At 34.8% G+C, this 25,577-nt stretch overlaps 1 protein-coding gene across 1 annotated transcript in view; it reads left to right on the top strand.

Annotated features, from left to right (window-relative positions):
- Window positions 1-25,577, top strand: part of CEP126 (centrosomal protein 126) — a gene marked incomplete at both ends in the record, with an annotated part of 179,163 nt that overhangs the window by 56,490 nt on the left and 97,096 nt on the right. The window contains 2 exons of the mRNA XM_082844103.1: window positions 15,593-15,788; window positions 19,404-21,564. Coding sequence (XP_082700229.1) covers window positions 15,593-15,788; window positions 19,404-21,564 — 2,357 coding nt within the window. The remainder of the gene's footprint in view (window positions 1-15,592; window positions 15,789-19,403; window positions 21,565-25,577) is intronic.

Below are 25,577 nucleotides of genomic sequence, written 5' to 3'. Positions count from 1 at the left end.
ATAATGATATCACATACACATGGAATCTAAAAAATAATGCAAATGAATCTACATACAAAAAAGAAACTGACAGAAAGATTGGTTCAAGATGGCGGAGTAGAAGGACGTGTGCTCACTCCTTCTTGTGAGAGCACCGGAATCACAGCTAACTGCTGAACAATCATTGACAGGAAGACATTGGAACTCACCGAAAAAATACCCCACATTGAAAGTCAAAGGAGAAGCCACAATGAGACAGTAGGAGGGGCGTAATCACAATAAAATCAAATCCCATAACTGCTGGGCGGGTGACCCACAAACTGGAGAACACTTATACCACAGAGGTCCACCCACTGGAATGAAGGTTCTAAGCCCAACGTCAAGCTTCCCGACCTGGGGGTCTGGCAATGGGAGGAGGAATTCCTAGAGAATCAGACTTTGACAGCTAGAGAGATTTGATTGCAGGATTTTGACAGGACTGGGGGAAACAGAGACTCCTCTCATGGAGGGCACACACAAAGTAGTGTGCACACTGGGACCAAGGGGAAGGAGCAGTGACCGCATAGGAGACTGAACGAGACCTGCTACTGTTGGAGGGTCTTCTGCAGAGGTGAGGGGTGGCTGTGGCTCACCGTGAGGAAAAGGACACTGGCAGTAGAAGTTCTGGGAAGTACTCCTTCGCGTGAGCCCTCCCAGAGTCCACCATTATCCCCACCAAAGAGCCAGGTAGGCTCCAGTGTTGGATCGCCTCAGGCCAAACAACCAACAGGGAGGGAACCCAGCCCCACCCATCAGCAGACAAGCTGATTAAAGTTTTCCTGAGCTCTGCCCAGCACAGCAACCCCCAGCTCTACCCACCATCAGTCCCTCCCATCAGGAAACTTACACAAGCCTCTTCGATAGCCTCATCCACTAGAGAGCAGACAGCAGAAGCAAGAAGAACTACAGTCCTGCAGGCTATGGAACAAAAACCACATTCACAGAAAGATAGACAAGATGAAAAGGCAGAGAGCTATGTACCAGATAAAGGAACAATATAAAACCCCAGAAAAACAAAAAAAAAATGAAGTGGAGATAGGCAACCTTCCAGAAAAAGAATGCAGAAAAATGATAGTGAAGATGATCAAGGACCTCGGAAAAAGAATGGAGGCAAAGATCGAGAAGATGCAAGAAATGTTTAACAAAGACCTAGAAAAATTAAAGAAAAAACACCTACAAGAATTAAAGAACAAACAAACAGAGATGAACAATGCAATAACTGAAATGAAAAATACACTAGAAGGAATCAATAGCAGAATAACTGAGGCAGAAGTATGGGTGAGTGACCTGGAAGATAGAATAGTGGAAATAACTACCGCAGAGCAGAATAAAGAAAAAAGAATGAAAAGAAATGAAGACAGCCTAAGAGACTTTTGGGACAACATTAAATACACCACCATTCTAATTACAGGGGTCCAAGAAGGAGAAGAGAGAGAGAAAGGACCCGGGAAAATATTTGAAGAGATTATAGTCAAAAACTTCCCTAACATGAGAAAGGAAGTAACCACCCAAGTCCAGGAAGCACTGAGAGTCCCAGGGAGGATAAACCCAAGGAGAAACATGCAAAGACACATAGTAATCAAATTTACAAAAAATTAAAGACAAAGAAAACTTATTGAAAGCAACAAGGGAAAAAATGACAAATAACATACAAGGGAACTCCCATAAGGTTAACAGCTGATTTCTCAGCAGAAACTCTACAAGCCAGAAGGGAGTGGCATGATACACTTAAAGTGATGAAAGGGAAAAATCTAAAACCAAGATTACTCTCCCCAGCAAGGATCTCATTGAGATTCAAAGGAGAAATCAAAAGCTTTACAGACAGGCAAAAGCTAAGGCAATTCAGCACCACCAGACGAGCTTTGAAACAAATGCTAAAGGAAATTCTCTAAGTGGGAAACACAAAAGAAGAAAAGGACCTACAAAAACAAACCCATAACAATTAAGAAAATGGTAATATGAACATACGTATGGATAATTACCTTTAACGTGAATGGATTAATGCTGCAACCAAAAGACACAGGCTCGCTGAATGGATACAAAAACAAGACCCATATATATGCTGTCTAAAAGAGACCCACTTCAGACCTAGGGACACATACAGATTGAAAGTGAAGGGATGGAAAAAGATATTGCATGCAAATGGAAGTCAAAAGAAAGCTGTAGTAGCAATACTCATTTCAGATAAAATAGCCTTTAAAATAAAGAATGTTACAAGAGACAATGAAGGACACTACATAATGTTCAAGTGATGAATCCAAGAAGATAGAACAATTGTAAATATATATGCACCCAACATAGAAGCACCTCAATACATAAGGCAACTGCTAACAGCTATAAAAGAGGAAAACAACAGTACCACAATAATAGTGGGGGACGTTAACACCTCATTTACACCAATGGAGAGATCATCCAGACAGACAATTAATAAGGAAACACAAGCTTTAAATGATACAATAGACCAGATAGATTTAATTGCTATTTATATGACATTCCATCCAAAAAAAAATATTACACTTTCTTCTCAAATGCACATGGAATATTCTCGAAGATAGATCACATCTTGGGTAACATATCAAGCCTCAGTAAATTTGAGAAAACTGAAATCATATCAAGCATCTTTTCTGACCACAACGTTATGAGATTACAAATCAATTTCATGGGAAAAACTGTAAAAAACACAAACACATGGAAGCTAAACAATACGTTACTAAATAACCAAGAGATCACTGAAGAAATCAAAGAGGAAATTAAAAAATATCTAGTGACAAATTACAACAAAAACATGATGATTCAAAACCTATGGGATGCAGCAAAAGCAGTTCTAAGAGGGAAGTTTATAGCAATAAAAGCCTACCTCAAGAAACAAGAAAAATCTCAAATAAACAATCTAACCTTACACCTAAAGGAACTAGAGAAAGAAGAACAAACAAAACCCATAGTTAGTAAAAGGAAAGAAATCCTAAAGATCAGAGCAGAAATAAATGAAATAGAAACAAAGAAAACAATAACAAAGATCAATAAAACTAAAAGCTGATTCTTTGAGGAGATAAACAAAATTGATAAACCATTAGCCACACTCATCAAGAAAAAGAGGGAGAGGACTCAAATCAATAAAATTAGAAATGGAAAAGGTGAAGTTACAACAGACACTGCAGAAATATAAAGCATCCTAAGAGACTGCTACAAGCAACTCTATGCCAGTAAAATGGACAACGTGGAGGAAATGGACAAATTCTTAGAAAGGTACAACCTCCCAAGACTGAACCAGGAAGAAATAGAAAATATGAACAGACCAATCACTAGTAATGAAATTGAAACTGTGATTAAAAATCTTCCAACAAACAACAGTCCAGGACCCAGATGACTTCACAGGTGAATTCTGTCAAACAGTTTGAGAAGAGCTAACCCCTATTCTTCTCAAACTCTTCACAAAACTTGCAGAAGAAGGAATACTCCCAAACTCATTCTACGAGAACATCATCACCCTGATACCAAAAACAGACAAAGATACTACCAAAAAAAAAAAAATTACAGACCAATATCACTGATGAATATAGACACAAAAATCCTCAACTAAACACTAGCAAACAGAATCCAACAACACATTAAAAGGATCATACACCATGATCATGTGGGATTTATCCCAGGGATGCAAGGATTCTTCAATATATACAAATCAATCAATGTGATACACCATATTAACAAATTGAAGAATAAAAACCATATGATCATCTCAGTAGATGCAGAAAAAGCTTTTGACAAAATTCAACACCGATTTATAATAAAAAAAACTCTCCAGAAAGTAGGCATACAGGGGACCTACCACAGCATAATAAAGGCCATATATGACAAACCCACAGAAAACATCATTCTCAATGGTGAAAACTGTAAGCATTTCCTCTAAGATCAGGAATAAGACAAGAATGTCCACTCTTGCCACTATTATTCAACATAGTTTTGGAAGTCCTAGCCACGGCAATCAGAGAGGAAAAAGAAATAAAAGGAATACAAATTGGAAAAGAAGAAGTAAAAGTGTCACTGTTTGCAGATGATGTAATAGTATACACAGCATCCTAAAGATGCCACCAGAAAACTACTAGAGCTAATCAATGAATTTGGTAAAGTTGCAGGATACAAAATTAATGCACAGAAATCTCTTGCATTCCTATACACTAACGATGAAAAATCTGAAAGAGAAATTAAGGAAACACTCACATTTACCATTGCAACACAAAGAATAAAATACCTAGGAATAAACCTACCTAAGGAGGTAAAAGACCTGTATGCAGAAAACTATAAGACACTCATGAAAGAAATTAAAGATGATAAAAACAGATGGAGAGATAAACCATGCTCTTGGATTGGAAGAATCAACATCGTGAAAATGACTATACTACCCAAAGCCATCTACAGATTGAACGCAATCCCTACCAAATTACCAATGGCATTTATTACAGAACTAGAACAAAAAATCTTAAAATTTGTTTGAAGACACAAAAGACCCCGAATAGCCAAAGCAGCCTTGAGGAAAAACACTGGAGCTGGAGGAATCAGACTCCCTGACTTCATACTATACTACAAAGCTACAGTAATCAAGACAATATGGTACTGGCACAAAAACAGAAATATAGATCAATGGAACAGGATAGAAAGACGAGAGATAAACCCATGCACATATGGTCACCTTATCTTTGATAAAGGAGGCAGGAATGTACAGTGGAGAAAGGACAGCCTCTTCAATAAGTGGTGCTGGGAAAACAGGACAGCTACATGTAAAAGTATGAGATTAGATCACTCCCTAACACCATACACAAAAATAAGCTCAAAATGGATTAAAGACCTATATGTAAGGCCAGAAACTATCAAACTCTTAGAGGAAAACATAGGCAGAGCACTCTATGACATAAATCACAGCAAGATCCTTTCTGACCCACCTCCTAGAGTAATGGAAATAAAAACAAAAATAAACAAATGGGACCTAATGAAACTTCAAAGCTTTTTCACAGCAAAGGAAACCATAAATAAGACCAAAAGACAACCCTCAGAATGGGAGAAAATATTTGCAAATGAAGCAACTGACAAAGGATTAATCTCCAAAATTTACAAGCAGCTCATGCAGCTCAATAACAAAAAAACAAACAACCCAATCCAAAAATGGGCAGAAGACCTAAATAGACATTTCTCCAAAGAAGATATACAGACTGCCAACAAACACATGAAAGAATGCTCAACATCATTAATCATTAGAGAAATGCAAATCAAAACTACAATGAGATATCATCTCACACCAGTCAGAATGGCCATCATCAAAAAATCTAGAAACAATGAATGCTGGAGAGGGTGTGGAGAAAAGGGAACACTCTTGCACTGCTGATGGGAATGTGAATTGGTTCAGCCACTATGGAGAACAGTATGGAGGTTCCTTAAAAAACTACAAATAGAACTACCATATGACCCAGCAATCCCACTACTGGGCATATACCCTGAGAAAACCAAAATTCAAAAAGAGTCATGTACCAAAATGTTCATTGCAGCTCTATTTACAATAGCCCAGAGATGGAAACAACCTAAGTGCCCATCATCGGATGAATGTATAAAGAAGATGTGACACATATATACAATGGAATATTGCTCAGCCATAAAAAGAAACGAAATTGTTATTTGTAGTGAGGTGGATGGACCTAGAGTCTGTCATACAGAGTGAAGTAAGTCAGAAAGAGAAAAAGAAATACCGTATGCTAACACATTATGGAATCTAAGAAAAAAATTTTAAAAGGTCATGAAGAACCTAGGGGCAAGAAGGGAATAAAGACGCAGATCTACTAGAGAATGGACTTGAGGATATGCAGATGGGCAAGGGTAAGCTGTGCCAAAGAGAGTGGCATGGACATATATACACTACCAAACGTAAAATAGATAGCTAGTGGGAAGCAGCCGCATAGCACAGGGAGATCAGCTCGGTGCTTTGTGACCACCTAGAGTGTTGGGATAGGGAGGGTGAGAGAGAGAGGGATGCAAGAGGGAAGAGATATGGGAACATAATGTATATGTATAACTGATTCACTTTGTTATAAAGCAGAAAGTAACACACAATTGTAGAGCAATTATACTTCAATAAAGGTGTTAAAAAAAATAAAACCATAAGAGATTACTATGATCAGTTATAGCCAACAAACTGGACAACCTAGAAGAAATGGACAAATTTCTACAAACATAGAGCTTACCAAAACTGAGTCAAAGAAACAGACAATTTGAACAGACCAGTCACTAGATGTGAAATAAAATTTGCAATTAAAAAAAGACTCCCAGCAATCAAAATTCCAGGATGGGACAGCTCCACAGGGGAATTCTATCAAATGTATAAAGAAGAACTAATAACTGCCCTAATCAAACTATTCCAAAACTTTAAGAGGATAGAACACTCCCAGATTCATTCTACAAGGCCACACTTACTGGGATACCAAAACCATGCAAAGACACTACAAAGAAATTAAATTACAGGCCAGTATTTTTGATGAATATAGATGCAGAAATCTTCAACAAAATATTCACAAACTGAATCCAACAATACATAAAAAGGATCATATATCATGATCAATTTGGATTTATTCCAGGGTCACAAGAGTTGTTCACATTCACAAATCAATCACTAGGATCCACCACATTAAGAAAAGGAAAGATAAAAATTATGATTGTCTCTATAGATACAGAAAAAATATTTAACAAAATTCAATATTTATCATAAAAACTCTCATCAGTTTGTATAGAGGGAACATAGCTCAACATAATAAAGTTCATTTATGACAAACCCACAGCCAAATCATACTCAATTATGAAAAATGAAAGTTTTTCTTTAAAATCAGGAACAAGACAAGAATGCCCACTTTTGCTGCTTCTGTTTAACATAGTGTTGGAAGTCCTAACCACAGCAATCAGACAAGAAAAAGTAATAAAATATATGCAGATTTTAAGAGGAAGAGGTAAAACTGTCACTATTTGCAGATGACATGACACTATATAGAGAACCCTAAAGTCTCCACCCAAGAACTATTAGAACTGATGTATTCAGAAAGGTTGCAGGATACAAGAATAATATACAGAAATCTGTTGTCTTTCTATACACTAGTAATGAAATATCAGAAAGAGAAAGTAAACAATCCTGTTTATAATCACATAAGAAAATAAAATACTTAGGAATAAACTTAACCAAGGAGGTGAGAGACCTGTACTCTGAAAACTATAAAACACTGATAAAGGAAACTGAAGACGATCCAAAAAAATGGAAAGATATCCCATGCTCTTGGGTTGGAGGGAGTGATATTATTAAAATAGACATACTACCCAAAGCAATCTACAGATTTAAGCACTCTCTATCAAAATAGCCATGACATTTTTCATAGAACTAGAACAAATAATCCTAAAACTTATATAGAATCACAAAAGATGCTGAATTGCCAAAGCAATCCTGAGTAAAAAGAACAAAGCTAGAGGCATAACCCTTCCAGACTTCAGACTATACTACAAAGCTACAGTAATCAAAACAATGTGGTATTGGCACAACAACAGACACATAGATTAATGGAATGGAACAGAACAGAGAGCCCAGAAATAAACCCACACACTTATGGTCAATTAACCAATGACAAAGGAGGCAAGAATATACAACGGAGAAAAGACACATAGTCCAGGGAAAACTGGACAACTACATGTAAAAGAATGAAATTAAAACATTCTCTAATACTGTATGCAAAAATAAACTCTTAATGGATTAAAGACCTAAATGTAAGACTGGAAACCATAAAACTCCTAGAAGAAAATGTAAGGGTAATGCTCTTTGATGTAAATTATAGCAATATTTTTTTGGATCTGTTTCCTAAAGCAAAGGAAATAAGAGCAAAAATAAACAAATTGGATCTAATTAAACATAAAACCCTTTGCACAACAAAGGAGACCATAGACAAAGCAAAAAGACAACCTACTCAATGGGAGAAAATATTTGTAAATATTTTTTACAAGGGATAAGGGGTTAATAGCAAAAATATATAAACAGCTCATACAACTCAACTCAATACAGCAAAAAGAAACAACCCAATCAAAAAACAGACAGAAGACCTGAATGGATGTTTTTCCAAAGAAGACATACAGATGGCCAACAGGCATATGAAAAGATGCTCAACATCACTTTCGACTTAGTAGAGAAATGCAAATCAAAACCACAATGACGTATCACCTTACACCTGTCAGAATGGCCATCATCAAAATGTATACAAATAACAAATATTGAAGAGGATGTGGAGAAAAGGGAACCCTAGTACACTATTGGTGGGAATGTAAGCTGGTGCAACCACCATGGGAAACATTATGGAGATTCCTCAAAAAACTAAAAATAGAACTACCGTATGATCCAGTAATTCCACTCATGGGTATATATCTGGAAAAAATGAAATCACTAATTCAAAAACATACACGCACCCCAATGTTCATAGCAGCACCGTTTACAATAGCCAAGACATGGAAGCATCCCAGGTTCCCAGATGATTGGATTAAGAAGATGTGTTTTATATATGTGGTGGAATATTACTCAGCCATAAAAAAGAATGAAATTCTGCCATTTGCAGCAACATGGATGGACCTAGAGGATACAATGCTTAATGAAGTAAGTTAGACAAAGACAAATACTGTATGATATTACCTATATGTGAAATCTAAATAATAATACATATGGATGTACATGCAAAACATAAAGACACACAGATAGAGAAACAAACTTGTGGTTGCCAGAGGAGAGGGGGGAAGGACAAGTTAGGGATATGAGATTAACTGATACAAACTACTATATATAAAATAGATAAACAACAAGAATATACTGTATAGCATAGGAAATTGTGCCCATTATCTTACCTGTAATGGAGCATAATCTGCAAAAATACTGAATCAGTTGCCATATACCTGAATTTAACACAATATTATAGATCAACAAAAAATAAATTAATTTTAAAAAATAAGAGTAATGTGATAGGTTTCATATAGAATAAAATGTCCCTTGATAGTAAAAAAAGAAAACTGGAGTTTGGATAAAACAGTGCAGGAAAATCAAGAGGTATCCAGCCATGAGTATAAAAGGACCTATGTTAAAAGGGTGGTACTGAAATAGAAAAGAAAGACAGAAGGAAAAGGTATTTCATGGAAAGACTAGATTATGACTTTGGTGTATGGTGGAATAATGAAAATGAAAAAAACAGAAAAATCAAAAGAACCTGAAATTTTGAGTCTTTGATAATTGAGGGAACTTGATGACTTTAAAAATTAAAAAGAATGTAATGAAAACGTACAGGTTTGGCATGATATTATTAAACGTCATTTGAGCCTTCTGAGTTTAGGGAGTAAATATCCAAGTAGAAATGTATAAAACCAGTATGACCTAAGATGAAACAAGAGGTCAAGGCTATGGAAATAAATTTTAAAGTCCTGATTGTGTATGTTGCTCAATTTTTATGTGTACTTATGTCTCCCCAACCAGATTGTAGTATTGTAGAGAACAATGGCTAAATCTTACACATGCAGATATTCCCTATGGTGCTTAGCTCAGTGCTATGCACGTTGGAGGTATTCAATAAATACTTTGAATAGAGAAACATCACTGGCATAATGAAAACTTCTCAGAGGATATAAACTTGACCTGAAGTTTAATAGATGAGAAAGATATTCATCAGAGACATTGAGAGGGAACTCCAGAAAGAGGGAACTCCAGAAAGAGGGAACAAGTAGTGCATGAAAAGGAAAGAAGGTATGAAAGGACATGTTGTATTAAGGGAGCTGAAAGTAGGTGGTTCATTTTGTGGGGCTTTTTGTTTTTAATTTTATTTTATTTTATATTGGAGCATAGTTGATTAACATTGTTGTGTTAGTTTCAGATGTACAGCAAAGTGATTCAGTCATGCATATACATGTATCTATTCTTTTGCAATTTATTTTCCCATTTAGGTTATTACAGAATATTGAGCAGTGTTCCCTGTGCTATACAGTAGGTCCTTGTTGGTTATCTATTTTAAATAAAGTAGTGCATAAATGTCAATCCCAAGTCTATCCCTCCACCCCACCCTTCCCCGCTGGTAACCATAAGTTCATAGGTAGTTCATTTTGACTAGTGTGTACAGTGAGAAATTGTAGGCAGTTAGGTTGTTTAGAAAGGAAACCATGAGTTAAATCATGAAGAGCCTTGTTAAGGAGTTTGTCCTAAAAACAATTGCTGAAAAATCTGAAGAAAGCATATAACATTTACATTTTAGAAATATTGCCAGAATGAGAAAGAGTAAGGTAAGACTAAAAGTGGGAAAATCAGATAAAAAGGTACTTTATTTAATGAAAACAATGGCTTCTTAAGACCTGTTTAGGAGGTAGAATCAATGTGATTTGGTAATTTTTTAAGAACTGAAAAGTGAATGGGAGGAATCAAGGATGACTCTGGAGATGGAGTTTGGTCAGTTAATGGATAGTGAAACCATGTATCAAAATAAGGACCATTCAGTACAAAGAGGTTTAAGTGAGAGAGTAACTGGAAGGATGATGATAAACTGTGAGTTTGAGATACTTATGGGCTACTCTGGAGTCAATTTCTCATTTGTAACATGTCTGGGCTGTGAATATAGATATGATAGCTGTCAATGAATGGATGAAGTTAAAGCCATGGTTCAATACCCACCAGTGGGGGTCTTGGTTCAGCTAAACGATCAAACTCCCATGACTACAATAGAGCAGGTTTGGCCTCAATTAGAAGACATAAAACATTGCATGTCGATAGGCAACATTCTTCAACAGGAGGACTTCTCATGGCATGCCACAAAACAGTCAAAGTGCTGATCTTTGCTGTGCCCCTATTCCCACAAGTGATGACATCACAATGAGCAGACAGCCACCCTGGGTTAGAAATCCCATGTTCCAAACAGAAGCCAATATTTCTTATAATGGCTCTATATGAATAGTTTCCATGCAAGAGATATGTCCAGTTATAAGAATTACCACACTCAGGGAAACCTAAAGCTATAGCTTCCTACCAGGTATCTATGATTTATTCACAGTTGTCCCAGTACAGAGTTTACCAATAAAGGGTCATTTTTTACATAGTCAATGTGCCTGAAACACAGTTCAAGTCCTGCTAGTAATCCAGGGAACAGAGTTAGAAAATTAATCCAAAGTTGAATTGGTCCACAGAGGATGGATTTTGTTAACCCTTCACTCACATACAGATACAGATAAGATCACACAGACAGTATAAATAAGATTACACAGAGTATGGATATATAAGCAAAGAAGAGGATGACATAACTCTCAAAAATTCCAGCATATCCAAGCAAAGAAAGAAGAGCTCAAAAAGACCCTGAGAAGAAACAACCAGAGAAGTCAGAAAATAACCAGAAATGTATGGTGATATGGAAATAAAGGGAACTAAAGTCAGGAAAGATAGTGGTCAAGAAGTGTCTAGGTCTGCAATTAGGTCAATTAGTTAATCGCTAGCAAAAGCAGTACATTGGAACAGTAGAGGTAGAAGCCAGATAGCAGTAAGTTAAGGAACAAATGGAAGTTGTGGCAGTGAACACAGTATAATTTTAGAGTACTCTGTGGAAAGTTTTATCTGAAAAGGAAGATGACAGACAATTAGTGGGGATGGGGGGTTAGGGTCAAGGGGAATTTAGAGTGATAAAAAATTCCAAATCATTTAGTATAGAAGTAATGTGCGTTTTTGTATACGGGTTTTCTTCACTATTAGATTTCTTTTTCTGTGCATTATTACCCTTTGTGTTATCAGACATTTTCAATTAAAAAAGCTCTTTTGCATTATGAATGAAAAGATAGACTTTTTTGTTCAACAATGTCTCTTCTAAGACTTCCTTAAAGTCTTAGAAGAGATAACGCGTCAGACAATTTTGATTTCCCTGTAGCAAACAAACATATAGTTATTATACCAAATCTTGCTAGGACCATTATATCAACTTTGTTTTATGAGAAATTATCTCCATTCTAAATTAGAATACATAGTTTTCAGTTATTATTGTAATATACTATTATGACTATGACTTCATGATATTTATATCTACCTATACATACACACACATAAATTTTATGTGTTTGGAAAACAAATGTATACAATTTATAGAGAGAACACTATTGTTTACTTATTTAAAAGTTGAACTCCTCTCCACAGATAACTAACAGTATTAAATCATGTATGTGAAAATGCTTTGTAAACTATAAAATGCTATACTATAAATATGACAGCTTGGAATATTAAAGATCAAGTATTAGGTTAATAGAAATATTTATTGAATATTTCAATATATATTGAAAATATAATTAAACTACAAATACTTATAAGCTATTGTCACATTAAAAATACATTTTCTGTACAATATAAGCCTAAAATGTGTTAGAGAATAAAGTAATGTCAAGAAACAGGGAGCTTCCAAAGAAGGGGAGGTATATCAGTACTCACAAATGATTGTTCTAATGTAGAAAATATTAGTTGTAGATTAAAATAATTTAAGATGTTGTAATGTGATAATCTAAAGGAGAAAAAAAGTTGTATGAAAAAAATGGAGGGCATTCAATGCTTAAGCCTCAAGAAAAATCAGAGACTTATGTCCATATGAAAATAAATCTACTTAGGAAATAATGAGATATAAGAATATTAATAAATGACTAATAAAATAAAAGCCTTCCATCACAACCAAATCCTTTTCACAAAGATAATGTACTTGACCGTTCTTCTGGTAGATGTAGGGTAAAATAAGCTATATTTTCCCCATATTTTTATACTTTAAAATGATGTTATTAGATATCTATCTCCAATATCCATGTATTTGTGGTGAGACAGTTGATCCTGAACCACAGGCTACCCTGAGAAATCTGACCAGAGCTAAGCAGTAATCTATTTGACCTCTTTTTGCCCTTTGTACCAGTACTTTAAACCAGATTTTCTAGCCCATATTCATTATCTGTATGACTATCAGACTTCTGAGAGGTGAAAATACTCTAAAAGCAAGGAATGAGAAAGAGGAACCTGAATAAGTAGGCTATGTACATTTCTCAGCTCATGAGAGGACACTGGGTGATCAGAAGAACATCATGCATGGACCCTCAGAACAAAACATAATATGAATTGAAAGCCTCGAGGCAGCCCAATAAATCAAAAAACCATCTTAATAAGGCTGTCTCTCTACTTCCTGTTCAAATGCTTTTCCACCTGTGCAGATCCATTCCTGCCTGTCCAGCTGTCTCCATACCTGATCCCCTCTTACCTAATCAGCTGTCTCCTTTAAGAGCCCCATTGCTATCCCACCATTCCCAAATTCTTCCTAGCTATCCAACTGTTTCTCCCACCCACCAGCCCCATACCCTGCCTATCTGTCCATCTGTCCCCTCTACTCTTCCAAAGAACTTCTTACCAGCCCCATTACTGTCCTACCCAATCAAATATCTTCCTCGCCCTCCAGCCCCAGTTACTTCCAGCTTTTCTAGCAGTTTCCCTCGTCTACCAGCCCCAATTCCTTCTGGCCCAATTCCCATTTACCCCACCCACCCCGAGGTTTACCAGTCATTCCTGATTCTGACTCACAGAGTAAGTTATTTTACAAAACTTTCAGACCCAAACATTTCCTTCCAGCACAACATTCTACCCCAACCACTCTAATGCCGGCCCTTGTTCATCATTCCCTTCCAGCTCAACTGATTGTTTCCCCAAACCCTTTGGAAGGTCTCCCTGTTTTGAAGCCTTCCTGTTTGTCCAGTTATCCCCCTCATCAACCTATCCCCACTCTTTCTTCTATCACTCCATTGCCTGAACATCCTGCTAGCTTAGATCATTTTCAGTCAGTCCAGCAATCTGTTCCACAAACCATAACATTATCAAATCTGCCCCAGGCCTTCGTAGATCATCATCCACCTACATCAGTTTTCTCCCATCCACCTCCCTGTCATTCTCCATCCTCTTCTTTGTCTTCATCTTCTACTTCCATATCCTCTTCTTCATCCTCTATACAGTTTCCTTCCTCCTCATCTGTTTTTTCCTCTCCTTCACCTTCCACTTCTACCTCTCCATTCTTACCGCTTTCATTTATCCCTCTTTTTTCCTCTCCTTTGCATTCATCTCCCTCTCTGTATTTGCCTCCAACAAATTTAGATTTCCCGCCTCTAATTCCTCCTGTTTCTTCTTCCTTTATGATTTCTTCTTCCCATGCTTCACTCTTCCTCTCTTTCTACCTCCCCATCTCCTTTTATTCCTATCCATTCCTTCAATCCTCCTCACGAATTGAAAGTAGAGAAGAGAAGAGAAGCAAGTGGAGTAGAGAAGAAAGAAATAGAGAAGAAAAATTTGACAGATGACAACTTTAAAGGTAAATAAATTTAGTTTATTAGGTATTTTGTAGATTTAGCAATACTTCATTTGGGAAGGGTGACTGAAGAGGAAGGAATATGTAAGAGTATAAGAGTAGGAAACCTAAAAGCAAGAGAGAGAAACATATTCTCAGTGTTCAGGAACTTGTGTTAGGTACCTTTTTGCTCTTGTTGATCCCTCTGTGGTCACAAAATGATAGTCAGGAATCTAGTAATCATTGACTTTGACTATTCCAGTCTGTCCAAATAAAGATATATATGGGTATTGGAGATAGATATATGTCACATGTGACCATGTGTCACCTTCCAAAACATTTGAATCCTCATTGAACTGGGAATAATTCCAATGAATTGGGAATAGATACCCTTGGGGTTCTCACTACTGCCCCTAATGCAACAGCAGTCAGCTATTTGATATACTTCACCCCCCAAAAAGAAATTATTCCTTTGTTCTTTTCTTTTCACTTTGTACATATATTGAAATGTTACATGCTATAAGTTTCCAGAAGATGTGAAATTCTAAAAGAAGATGATGTCATCCACTAATAATTTGCGGATGGCACTTTAACACACTAAAAATAAAGGTAGCCCCCTCTGTGGCATGAAAACCATGCTTATATTTGTGGTACAACTGAAAATAAATATGTACACTCTTCTCCATGCAATAAAATCCAAGCTTCCAAAACTAGTAAAGTTAGATGGAAATTCCTGTCTACCCTAACAAGAAATTTTATTTTCTATCTGCTTGAATCTTCAACCAACTCTATTAGGGTTATAGGGATACCTACCATCCATGACATCAACTCAGAACTAAGGGTATGCAGCATATCATTATCCAGATAGGAATTCTCTTAAAGAGCTGAGGACTAACTCTATACATCTACAGGAATTACTTCTATATCTATCCCAAACAGTAGATAGAGGAATAGGATTTAATAATCAGAGCCATGAATAATTGGATATTCCTACATGAAGACGGAGTGCTTTATTGGCACTGTAATCTCACATCCACTTTTATTCTACTGCTGACTCCTTGAAATTCCCATTCTAATATGTCTATATATTTCTCCAATATCCTTATATGTGATTATCTGGACACACACACACATACATATGAATATATCATATGTATGCTAACTTTATTTAAATGTACTAAACATTTTTTATGTATGGTTCACAGAGTCATAGATAATTCCTTGCCTTCATCATTGTCAAAAAATGATCACAAGCATCAGAAACATCTATCCAAAATCAATTCTGATAAAGAAATGAAGGAAAACAGCAAGGCAAACTTGACTACTAACAAAGATGCATTCCAGCTTAAACTGGAGGAAACTCAGAAACTCCTAGAAGATCAGCATCTAAGCAGTTTGCAAGTATGAAACTCTAAATACATTATTAATATTTTAATATCTAGCAATAATTCTGTCCCATTTTTGCAGTGTTCTCCACTAAAGAAATGTATACCACTAGCCAAGGGTGTGTTTGGATGAATCAGCACAAATTCATCACAGATACTAATGAAATAAGTTTTTAATATTTTTTAACCTTTTACTCCATTTTTCTCTCTGCTTTTATTCTTATTTTTCCATCTCTCATATTTAGAAAAATATGCTTTATGGATGCTATTTTCTGAAAAACATGAAAGCTATTTGAAAGTATAATGTAATATAAGTAACATTATTAAAGACTGGACTATAAAAAGCAACTTGAAAATTATAATACATATGGACATAAGGTTCTTAATGAAAATATGGCACAATTAGCTAGAAATGGTGTCTCTATTCTGACTCTAATATGGTATTTACTTTGGTTTTTCCCACAAATGAGCATGGAGTTCATACTACATTTCCTGAAATATTCATGCACTTTATTTTTTATGAGTAATTACACACAGTTATGAGATTCTTAGTAGGCTGATATCAAGATTAAATTCATAACCTTGGCCTAATTTATCCAATAACTGAGCAATTATGGCAAGACTAGAAAAGCGAAGCAGGAGACTTCTGGCTATGATGAAGTGCCTTCCTGCCATAAACAACTATAATTCTGAATAAATAATATGAAACAATTATTTTTAGACAGTATAGAACAGGTAGTATAAGATATGATCACGAAAAATAAGGGAAACAAATGAGGTAAGCCCTATGATTACATAAGCTTTTTACCTGTACATGTCCTCTGGAAAAGCCTAAAAAAATTCCACAGGTATTCCAACTACCTGTCAAAAAAAAAACCAACCCTTTCTAAAGAAGATTGACATCTAAACATTCAGCATAATGTTCACAACGTCCAACACTCAATCAGAACTTACTAGACATATGAAAAAGCAGAAACCTGTATGGCCCATAACCAGGAGAAAAATTAGCCAATATAATCAGACACATAAATGACAGAGATAACAGAATTATTAGGCAAGAATTTAAAATAACTTTTTAAATATTTTCAAGGAATTAAAGAAAAATGAACATAATGAAAATGGAATTTTGGGAAGAACCAAATAGAACTTCTAGATCTGAAAACATATTATCTGAGATTAAAATTACACTGGATGGACTTAACAGAGCAGGCATTACGGACAAAAAGATCAGTGGACCGAAATCATCCAAACTGAAGCATTGGGAGAAAAAAGACGGAAAAAATATATAACAAAATGTTAGTGACCTGAGGAACAATATCTAAATCTAACATACATTTAATTTAAATCTCACAAGGGGTAGAAGGAATCTTTAAAGAAAACAGTGGCTGAAAATGTTTCAAACTTGATGAAACTATGAATCCACAAATCAAAGAAGCTCAACAAACTCCAAGAAGGATAAGTGTGCACCCATGTGCATGTGCACACACACCCCTCATAAAAGCACATGAAAATTAGATTAAGCTAGAGGGGGGGAAAGATGTATTACGTGCAGCTGAACAAAGATAAGATGGACCATACTAATTTCAAGCCAGAAGACAGTGAAACAATATTTTTAATGTTCTGAGAAAAAAAAATATGACCAACTTATAATCTATATCTAACTAAAATGTCCTTCTAAATGTCCTTCTAAAATGAAGGCAAAATAGGCATTTTCAAACAAACATCAGCTGAACACCACCACCAGTATCTGCACTATAAGAAATGCTCCCAGAAATTTTTCAGGCAGAATGAAAATGATAACAGATGAAAACTCAGATCTATAGTGACAGAAAACAGATTAGTGGTTGTTAATGGGTAAGTATTGACTACAAAGTAGCATGATGGAAATTTCAACAGATGGAAAGGTTCTAAAATATTTCAGTATGATGGTTATGGATAAATAATTTTTCAAAGCCTATCGAACTATACATTTTAAATGAGTGCATTTTATTGTAGATAAGTATATCTCAATAAAGTTGATTTAAAGACTAAAACACAAGGCATGTTAAGTCTAGTACAGTTTATATCAGTAACTTACAAGCAAAACTTGAAGCTGATCATAATGTTTCATTTTTTAGTATAAGAAAATTTCTGAGGGAAAAAATAGTATAATTTAGTGAAATCAGAAGTTGATGAATTTCTTCTGAGGTGCTTTGGGAAATGAAGCCATCACAGACCTATGCGAAGAGAAATCTTAAAGCCATGAACATCACACTTACAGCTAGAAGGACCTTCTAACCCAGATTTCTATATCTCATTAGATGCAATCTCAAAGAAATTCATATTAGAGTCATAGAGGTTTTAGGAGCCTCATTATCAATTAATATAACTCAATTCCAAAAACAGGCACTGAAGAAGCTGTGCTTTGATTTGTTCTAGTTAGGTAAAGTGACCATCTCTTTAAAAAGATATCACAGTACTGAAGGATGTGACAGGCAGGGAGTAAATGCTAGTAATAACAAACTCTTATGAATCATTTTCAAAACATTTCACAATAGTATATCAATAAGCATGAACTATACAAAGTAAAATATTTTATCTGTAACTGATTTCTTTGGTTTCTCAGTTTATTTGGGGGGCTATAAAAATAATAAATTTTTGTTTAATACCAAAATATTTAAATTTTCTAAAATTTTAAGGGAACTAATTTTCTTTGAGTCCAGTTAACTTCTTGACTAGATTAACAATTTAAAGTCTTCTTGAATTTATTTCTACATATGTGATACAGATTAATGCATTCTAAACATGTGTTATATATGTGAGAAATTAGAAATAGTTTTAAACATTGACTATACTTTGAAGTGATCATGAAATTTTATTAAAAACTGATAATTTCCATGAAATTTCATTGAAGTAGTGATAAGAACATGTAAGGAATTCATAGAAATTATTACTGTGCTAAATCTCCAAAAACGAGTCATTAAAATCAATCTTAAATCCACATTAGAGTTACCTGGGGAATTTAAAAATAATAATAATACCACCAGTACCTGGACCCCATCCAAGTATTCAATCAGCAGGACCTGGCATGTTTTTACAAAGCTTCTTATGTGGTTCTAATATGCAGCCAGAGTTGAGAACTCTATTATACAGACCATGAGATTAACTTTTATAAAAAGATGTAGCCTTACCAATAGGAAGCTCATATTAGAGTCATAGGGCCTTTAGGAGCCTCGTTCACGTCCAGTGAAGGTTTCAGGAAAAAAATACCATTTGTAAATTACTATTTTTCAGAATTTCACATGCCATTATGAAATCTTCAAGAAACTCCATTCTCTGAATGGAATAGCAATAGCAAAATTATTTTTTAAGCTATAACTATGGCTAGGATAATTAAGTAATTATCAATACTTTAAGGTGAAGAAATTAAGGCACACACACTTTATTGTAAGTCTTTGTTGGCTCCCTCTTTTTCACTCTGAGGACTACTCCAGGGATATAGATTATTTATATACCTATACGGTTTGTAGTCGTACTACTCTATTTTATATGCCAAATAGAATTGGGCTCAGTAACAATGGTGTGTTGAATCATTAATTTTGGCACTTAAAATTTTCTAAGCTATAAAACAATGTTCTTTTTTTTCTTTCAGAAATTTTGTGATGAAGTTAATCATATAACAAATTCTGAAACCCTCTCAAGTATAGACAGTCTTGAGGCTAGGGAATGTGAAGAAATATATTTAAAACTTAATAAGGAGCCTTCTACATCAATCCAGCAGCAGAATTCTATTTCCCTCAAATCCGCAAATCTTCAATCAACTAATCTAAGCTGCTTTGATGAAGATAAGCTGTCATTCTCTAAAACTCAATATATAAATAATTGGCTTATAAATTTAGATGATCCAAACACTCAGACTGTCACACCTTTCTCAGATATTTTAAGTAAACCTAATGTTCTACCTTCACGTAAATGTCTTAATAGTGAAGAACAAAATTCATCTGCTCTGAGTAGAACTGTGGAAAGAGCCACAAATACTGCTAACAATTCAGTAGCCTTTGTATATTGTCCACCCATATTTGTAAAAGATAAAAAAAGCAAAAAGACCTCTGAAACTAGTGCTATGAGGACAACTGACACCACTCCTGGATCATTCAAAAGGGAGAAACCATTAGTTACTGAGAGCCCAACATTTAAATTCAGCAAAGCCCAGGCCAATCCAGATTCTCCAACCCAGGAAATGGCAACAATTTCAGACCAAGAGAAATATTCTGAATTGACTCAAGAAAATAGAACTACTTCAGTTCCCACTTCATTTGTACCTGTGGCAAAACCTTTAGTTTTGCCATCGAATACACAATCAGCTAGGCCTTTACCAAAAAAAAGTATACATATAAAAGAAATTGACCCAGTGCAGTGTTCTGATAAGTTAGGGGAAATGAAAGACATTAAAGATGAAAAGATAAGATATTCTAACTGTGATGAGGAAGAGTTGTCTTTATTTTCAGATAATTTTCAAGCTGGCTGTATACCTTACAACTCTGACTCAAAAGATAAAAAACAGAAAATAGCTGAAGCATCAACATCATTGTATAGTATAATTTCTAATTGTGACTTAGTTGGTCAGCACAAGAAAATGAAATGCAATATTCATGAGAGAAATGGTGTGAGGTTTCTTAAAAGTATTTTAAAGAAAGAATCTAAATACGAACATGATTATTTTAAGGCACTGGTTACAAACCAAAGCTTTAAGTTAGGAAATCAAAAGGCAGCAGATATCAGAGATAGTATTGAATTAACAAAAGAAAAAGGGAAAAGTGCAGAAATTCCAAAGATTATTAAAAAACTGAGATGGATTGATGAAACTGAAGATACAGAAAAACATGTTGAAGATAATCATTCACTGAAAAATAGAATAGGAATAACTCAACAGTGGTCTCAACAATTCCACATTCAAACTAAAAGTGTTGCTGCCAGCAACATTACTAGTATTATTCCTGCTGCTTCTGTGAATTCTGCTGATAAGAAAAAGCCCAAGGATGATTTTATCTCTGAAAATGTCACTGCTTTAGGAGGATCTGGAATAGACCATGTGCCTTTGAACTGCTTTATACCTTCAGGTTATAACATTGCTAAACAAGCCTGGCCAGACTCAAAAGAAGAGGAAAGTAAATCCCCTGTAAATAGTGGTGGTTCTAAAACTCAGAAAACTAATCCACAAAAGGGTGGAGCAAAAGTAATTAGAAGAACAAGATCTGCTAAAGTTCAATCAGGCTTTATATATACGAACAGAAAAGGCGCTGTTATTCGACCACAGTCTGAGAGCAAAGCCAACACATTTTTACAAGCTCAGGGTAAATTAATTGTGCCTCATCCTCCTCCTAAATCTCAATTAAATATTAGAAGTTGTAAAAATATACAAGTATCTCAGTATCAAACTGTAATGCCTGAAAATTCTCAAAACATCAGTACATGTGACTATGTTAATTCAAAACATGTGCTTCCAACAGAACACAAGTTAAATCAGTGGAATCAAGAAAGTAGTCTTCCACTCTCACATGTTTGTCCTGACTTAGTCACTGCGATGCCACCTCTACCATATTGTTCTTCTGAGTGCCAAACTTTAGCAAAAATAAATCATTCAAATGGCAATCAAATGGTTGCCCAGCAAGATGGGACATTATATTACACCCAAAGATGTCCAACATATGAAGAAAGTCATTCCTCTGTGACTCTTAAAACTACTAAAGAAGAATTTGTTCCCTTGTGGAAAATACAGCATAATATTCTGGGTCAAAATGAAAAGGCCGCTGGTAAGAATAAATTTACATATTTTTATAGGTAAAAAGTACAAGTTTTTAAATTCATGTGAACTTTCTCTTCTTGAGGTATGGCAATATGCACCTTATAAGATATTAATATTAAATAATAACAGCTTTATAGAAATAACTTATCACCCTTAATATTGTACCCTTGTCTATCTAGTAGCTATTGCTTTTAAGCGAATGACCCAACCTTTGCTCAACTAAAACTAGAAACTTTTGCCAACCTCCATTTTTTCCATGACTTTTCTTGTTAGTTTAAAAGAGGGAAGACAAAGAATGCAGTTTTATTCTTGTCCCATATCATTCTGTTATTATCCCAATATTACAGTCAAAATTTCTGTCAAGTAAGCACAGTGAAAAATGTTGTTTAAAATATTCTAAATAGGTGAATAAATGTGATTATAATACTTTTCTTTATTCTTCTTTAAAATGTTTGTTAAATTTAATTGTTATAAGCTAATAATAGGTGTGCCTACCCCTCTCATTCTCTTTCCAAAAGAGCGGCAACTTTACTTTTATCTGTTATGTATGTAGGGTTTCATATGGAGAAAAAATGATAGCATTCCTTTAAACATTTTTGAAAATTAATTCTCTATATTATGCCTTTGCCCTTAGTAGCTGGTTGATGCCTCATGAAGCTACTTTCCTCTAAGCGAATGGACTATAGGCCCATAAATTTTCCTACCAGTAGAAATCAATTGCCTATTCAGAAATAGATAAGACTTGGGAAACATCAGAAAAGCAACCCTTTTCTTCTCCCAAAGGTATGAATAAATATAAAGAGGATATAATGAGGTAGTTAGTTTAAATTTAAACTATTTAAAGCCTTCTTCAATTAGACCATGAGATTTTAAGGACAAGGGACTATTTTTATAATTCTTCACCTTATCCCCAGGTTTTAACACTGCCTGGCACTTAGTAGGCATCCAGTCTTTTCTTGAATTGAATGGACACAAGCCAGATTAGCAGATGGGAAGCTAAATGCAAAGACCTTAATCTAAACCTAGATTTTTAACTATTATTTCTCTCACTAAAAGGTTTCATTTTCTTTTTATCCAGCCACTTCACAATGTAACTTCAGTTTTCACACTCCTTCCAGAAAATGAAAGCATCATGTAGATTTGATATTTTAAAGGAAATTATGGTAAATAAATTATAATGGTTGCCTTTCTTGAATTCCTACTCTGTGCCAGTTATAGTGCTAAGTGCTTTACAATTATTGTCTCATTTAAACCTCACAGCAACCCTGACAAATAAGTATTTTTTAAAACCCCATTTTGCAAAGAAGGAAATAGAATTGCCCAAGGTCATGAGCTAGGAAATAGCAAAAATGGTACTTTCATTCAAATATCTATGGCTCCAAGTCCCATAGTTTTTCTACTAAAACTATGTAATAAGTATAATTATTAAGTGAACATGTATTAGAGTCTGAGCTGATCAGGAAAAATATTAGGAAATATAGTTTCCCAATAGCTCAAGCATAAAAGGGTAACATATGAAAATTATGATCTCCTTCTCTGCTAAAAGATATATATATATAATCTAAAACACCAATATTTTTCTAACATTTAACCAAAGTAGGTAATAGTTCTTAGGGGTCTTTGTATGATGAACACTGGAAAATGTAATGAATTTTAACATTTTTTGCCATGTTTTTAAAGAGATAGAAATATTGAAATTGTTATATATGTCTATACTTATTTTTTTGTTCATTGTTTTGCTTTTATTGAAGTATAGTTGATTTACAATATATTAGTTTCAGGTGTACATCATAGTGATTCAATATTTTTATTGATTATACTTTAAAGTTATTGGATATGATGGCTATATTTTCCTGTGCTGTACAATATATCCTGTTGCTTATCTATTTTATACATAGTAGTTTGTATCTCTTAATTCCATACCCCTGTCTTGCCTCTCCCCCATTCCCTCTTCCCTCAAACCACTAGTTTGTTCTCTACATCTGTGAGTCTGTTTTGTTATATAGATTCATTTGTTTTATTTTTTAGATTCCGCATATAAATGATAACAGAGTATTTGACTTTCTCTGTCTGGCTTATTTCACTAAGTATAATACTCTCTAGGTCCATTCATGTTATTGCAAATGACAGAATCTCATTCTTTTTTGTGGCTGAGTAATATTCCATTATGCACTGCTTCCATATCCTGGCTATTGTAAATAATGCTGCTATGAACATTGGGGTGCAAGTAGCTTTTCAAATTCGTGTTTTCGCTTTCATCAGACATATATCGAGGAGTGAAAGTAGTTCTATTTTTAGTTTTTTGAGGAAACTTCATGCTGTTTTCCATAGTGACTGCAGCAATTTACATTCCCACCAACAGTGTATGAGGGTTCCCTTTTCTCCACATCCTCTCCAACATTTGTTATTTGTAGACTTTTCGGTGATAGCCATTCTGACAGGTGTGAGGTCATACTTCATTGTGGTTTTGATGTGCATTTCTCTACTAATTCTAAAGTGATGTTGAGCATCTTTTCATATGCCTGTTGGCCATCCATATGTCTTCTTTGGAAAAATATCTGTGCAGGTCTTCTGCTTGTTTTTTTTTTTTTTTTTTTGATTGGGTTTTTTGCTGTTGAGTTGTATGAGCTATTTATATATTTTAGATATTAATCCCTTATTGGTCATATCATTTACAAGTATTTTCTCCCATTCATGAGGTTGTCTTTTCATTTTGTTGATGGTTTCCTTTGCTGTGCAAAAGCTTTTAAGTTTAATTAGATTCCATTTGTTTATTTTTGCTCTTATTTCCTTTGCTTTAGGAGACAAAGCCAAAAAAATATTGCAATGATTTCTGTCAAAGAGTATTATACCTATGTTTTCTTCTAGGAGTTTCCAGTCTTACATTTAGGTCTTTAATCCATTTTGGTTTTCAATCTTACATTTAGGTCTTTAATCCATTTTGATTTTATTTTTGTATACGGTATTAGAGAATGTTCTAATTTCATTCTTTAACATGTAGTAGTCCAGTTTTCCCAGCACCACTTATGGAAGAGACTGTCTTTTCTCCATTGTACATTCTTGCCTCCTTTGAAGTAGGTTAATAGACTATAAGTGCATGGGTTTATTTCTGAGCTCTCTATTCTGTTCCATTGTTCTATGTGTCTGTTTTTGTGCCAATAGCACTGTGTTTTGTTGTATATGTCTATACTTCTTAATACTGTAATTATACTTGGAAAATCTAATACTAACAGGATTACATCTGTTCAGTATTACATTACTGAACATCTTTGTATGTTCAGTCATTCAAGCTTTTTTTTTTCAAAACTATTTAAATATTAAACATTTCAAATGAACCCTTTGCTAATACTGGATTATAGTTCAGTGAGCATCTATTCATTTTTTTTCTACTCTCCTATTTGCCAGGTCACTTTTATTCTCACAGTGTACCCAGAGTTGACAATTGTGGAGGGCATCATGCTCTCCATTAGCATATCCAGAACTCTCCAGCAAAACTCTCAGTAAAAACTCTATTTCCATGAGACCCAAATCATTCAACTATGCCAACTCCTGATCTCTCAAGTAATTTTTCCCCTGAAAGAGGACTTTGGCATCTGGTTCACAGTCATTCTTTATTGGAAAAGTCTTTGCCAATATACTGTTGATTCAGTATTGATGTGAATGAACAATCCAATGCCCTGATCTCTCTCAATCCTTTCTCACCTCTAATGAATTTCTCTACCATTCTGCCTCAAGTACCCATTCCTTTTGTCATACTCTGGACCAGGTCAACATCAATAACTTATTTCTAAAATCAGTAATTATTTACATCCTTCTCTCTGACTACAATATGCTTTTTGCACCAGGATATTTACACCAATGGAACAGAATAGAGTCTAGAAACAGACCCACATATTTGAATGCTTGATTTTTGGCAAAGATGGTACTGCATAGCAGGGAGAAAAGATTTGTCTTTTTTTTTTTTTTTTTTTTTTTTTTTTTTGCAGTACACGGGTTTCTCACTGTTGTGGCCTCTCCCGT

The sequence above is a fragment of the Leucopleurus acutus genome, assembly GCF_964270905.1.
Source record: "Leucopleurus acutus genome assembly, chromosome: 8".
Classification (NCBI taxonomy): domain Eukaryota; kingdom Metazoa; phylum Chordata; class Mammalia; order Artiodactyla; family Delphinidae; genus Leucopleurus; species Leucopleurus acutus.
Note: the sequence above shows the minus strand (reverse complement) of the source record. Positions and strands in the feature narration are given on the sequence as shown.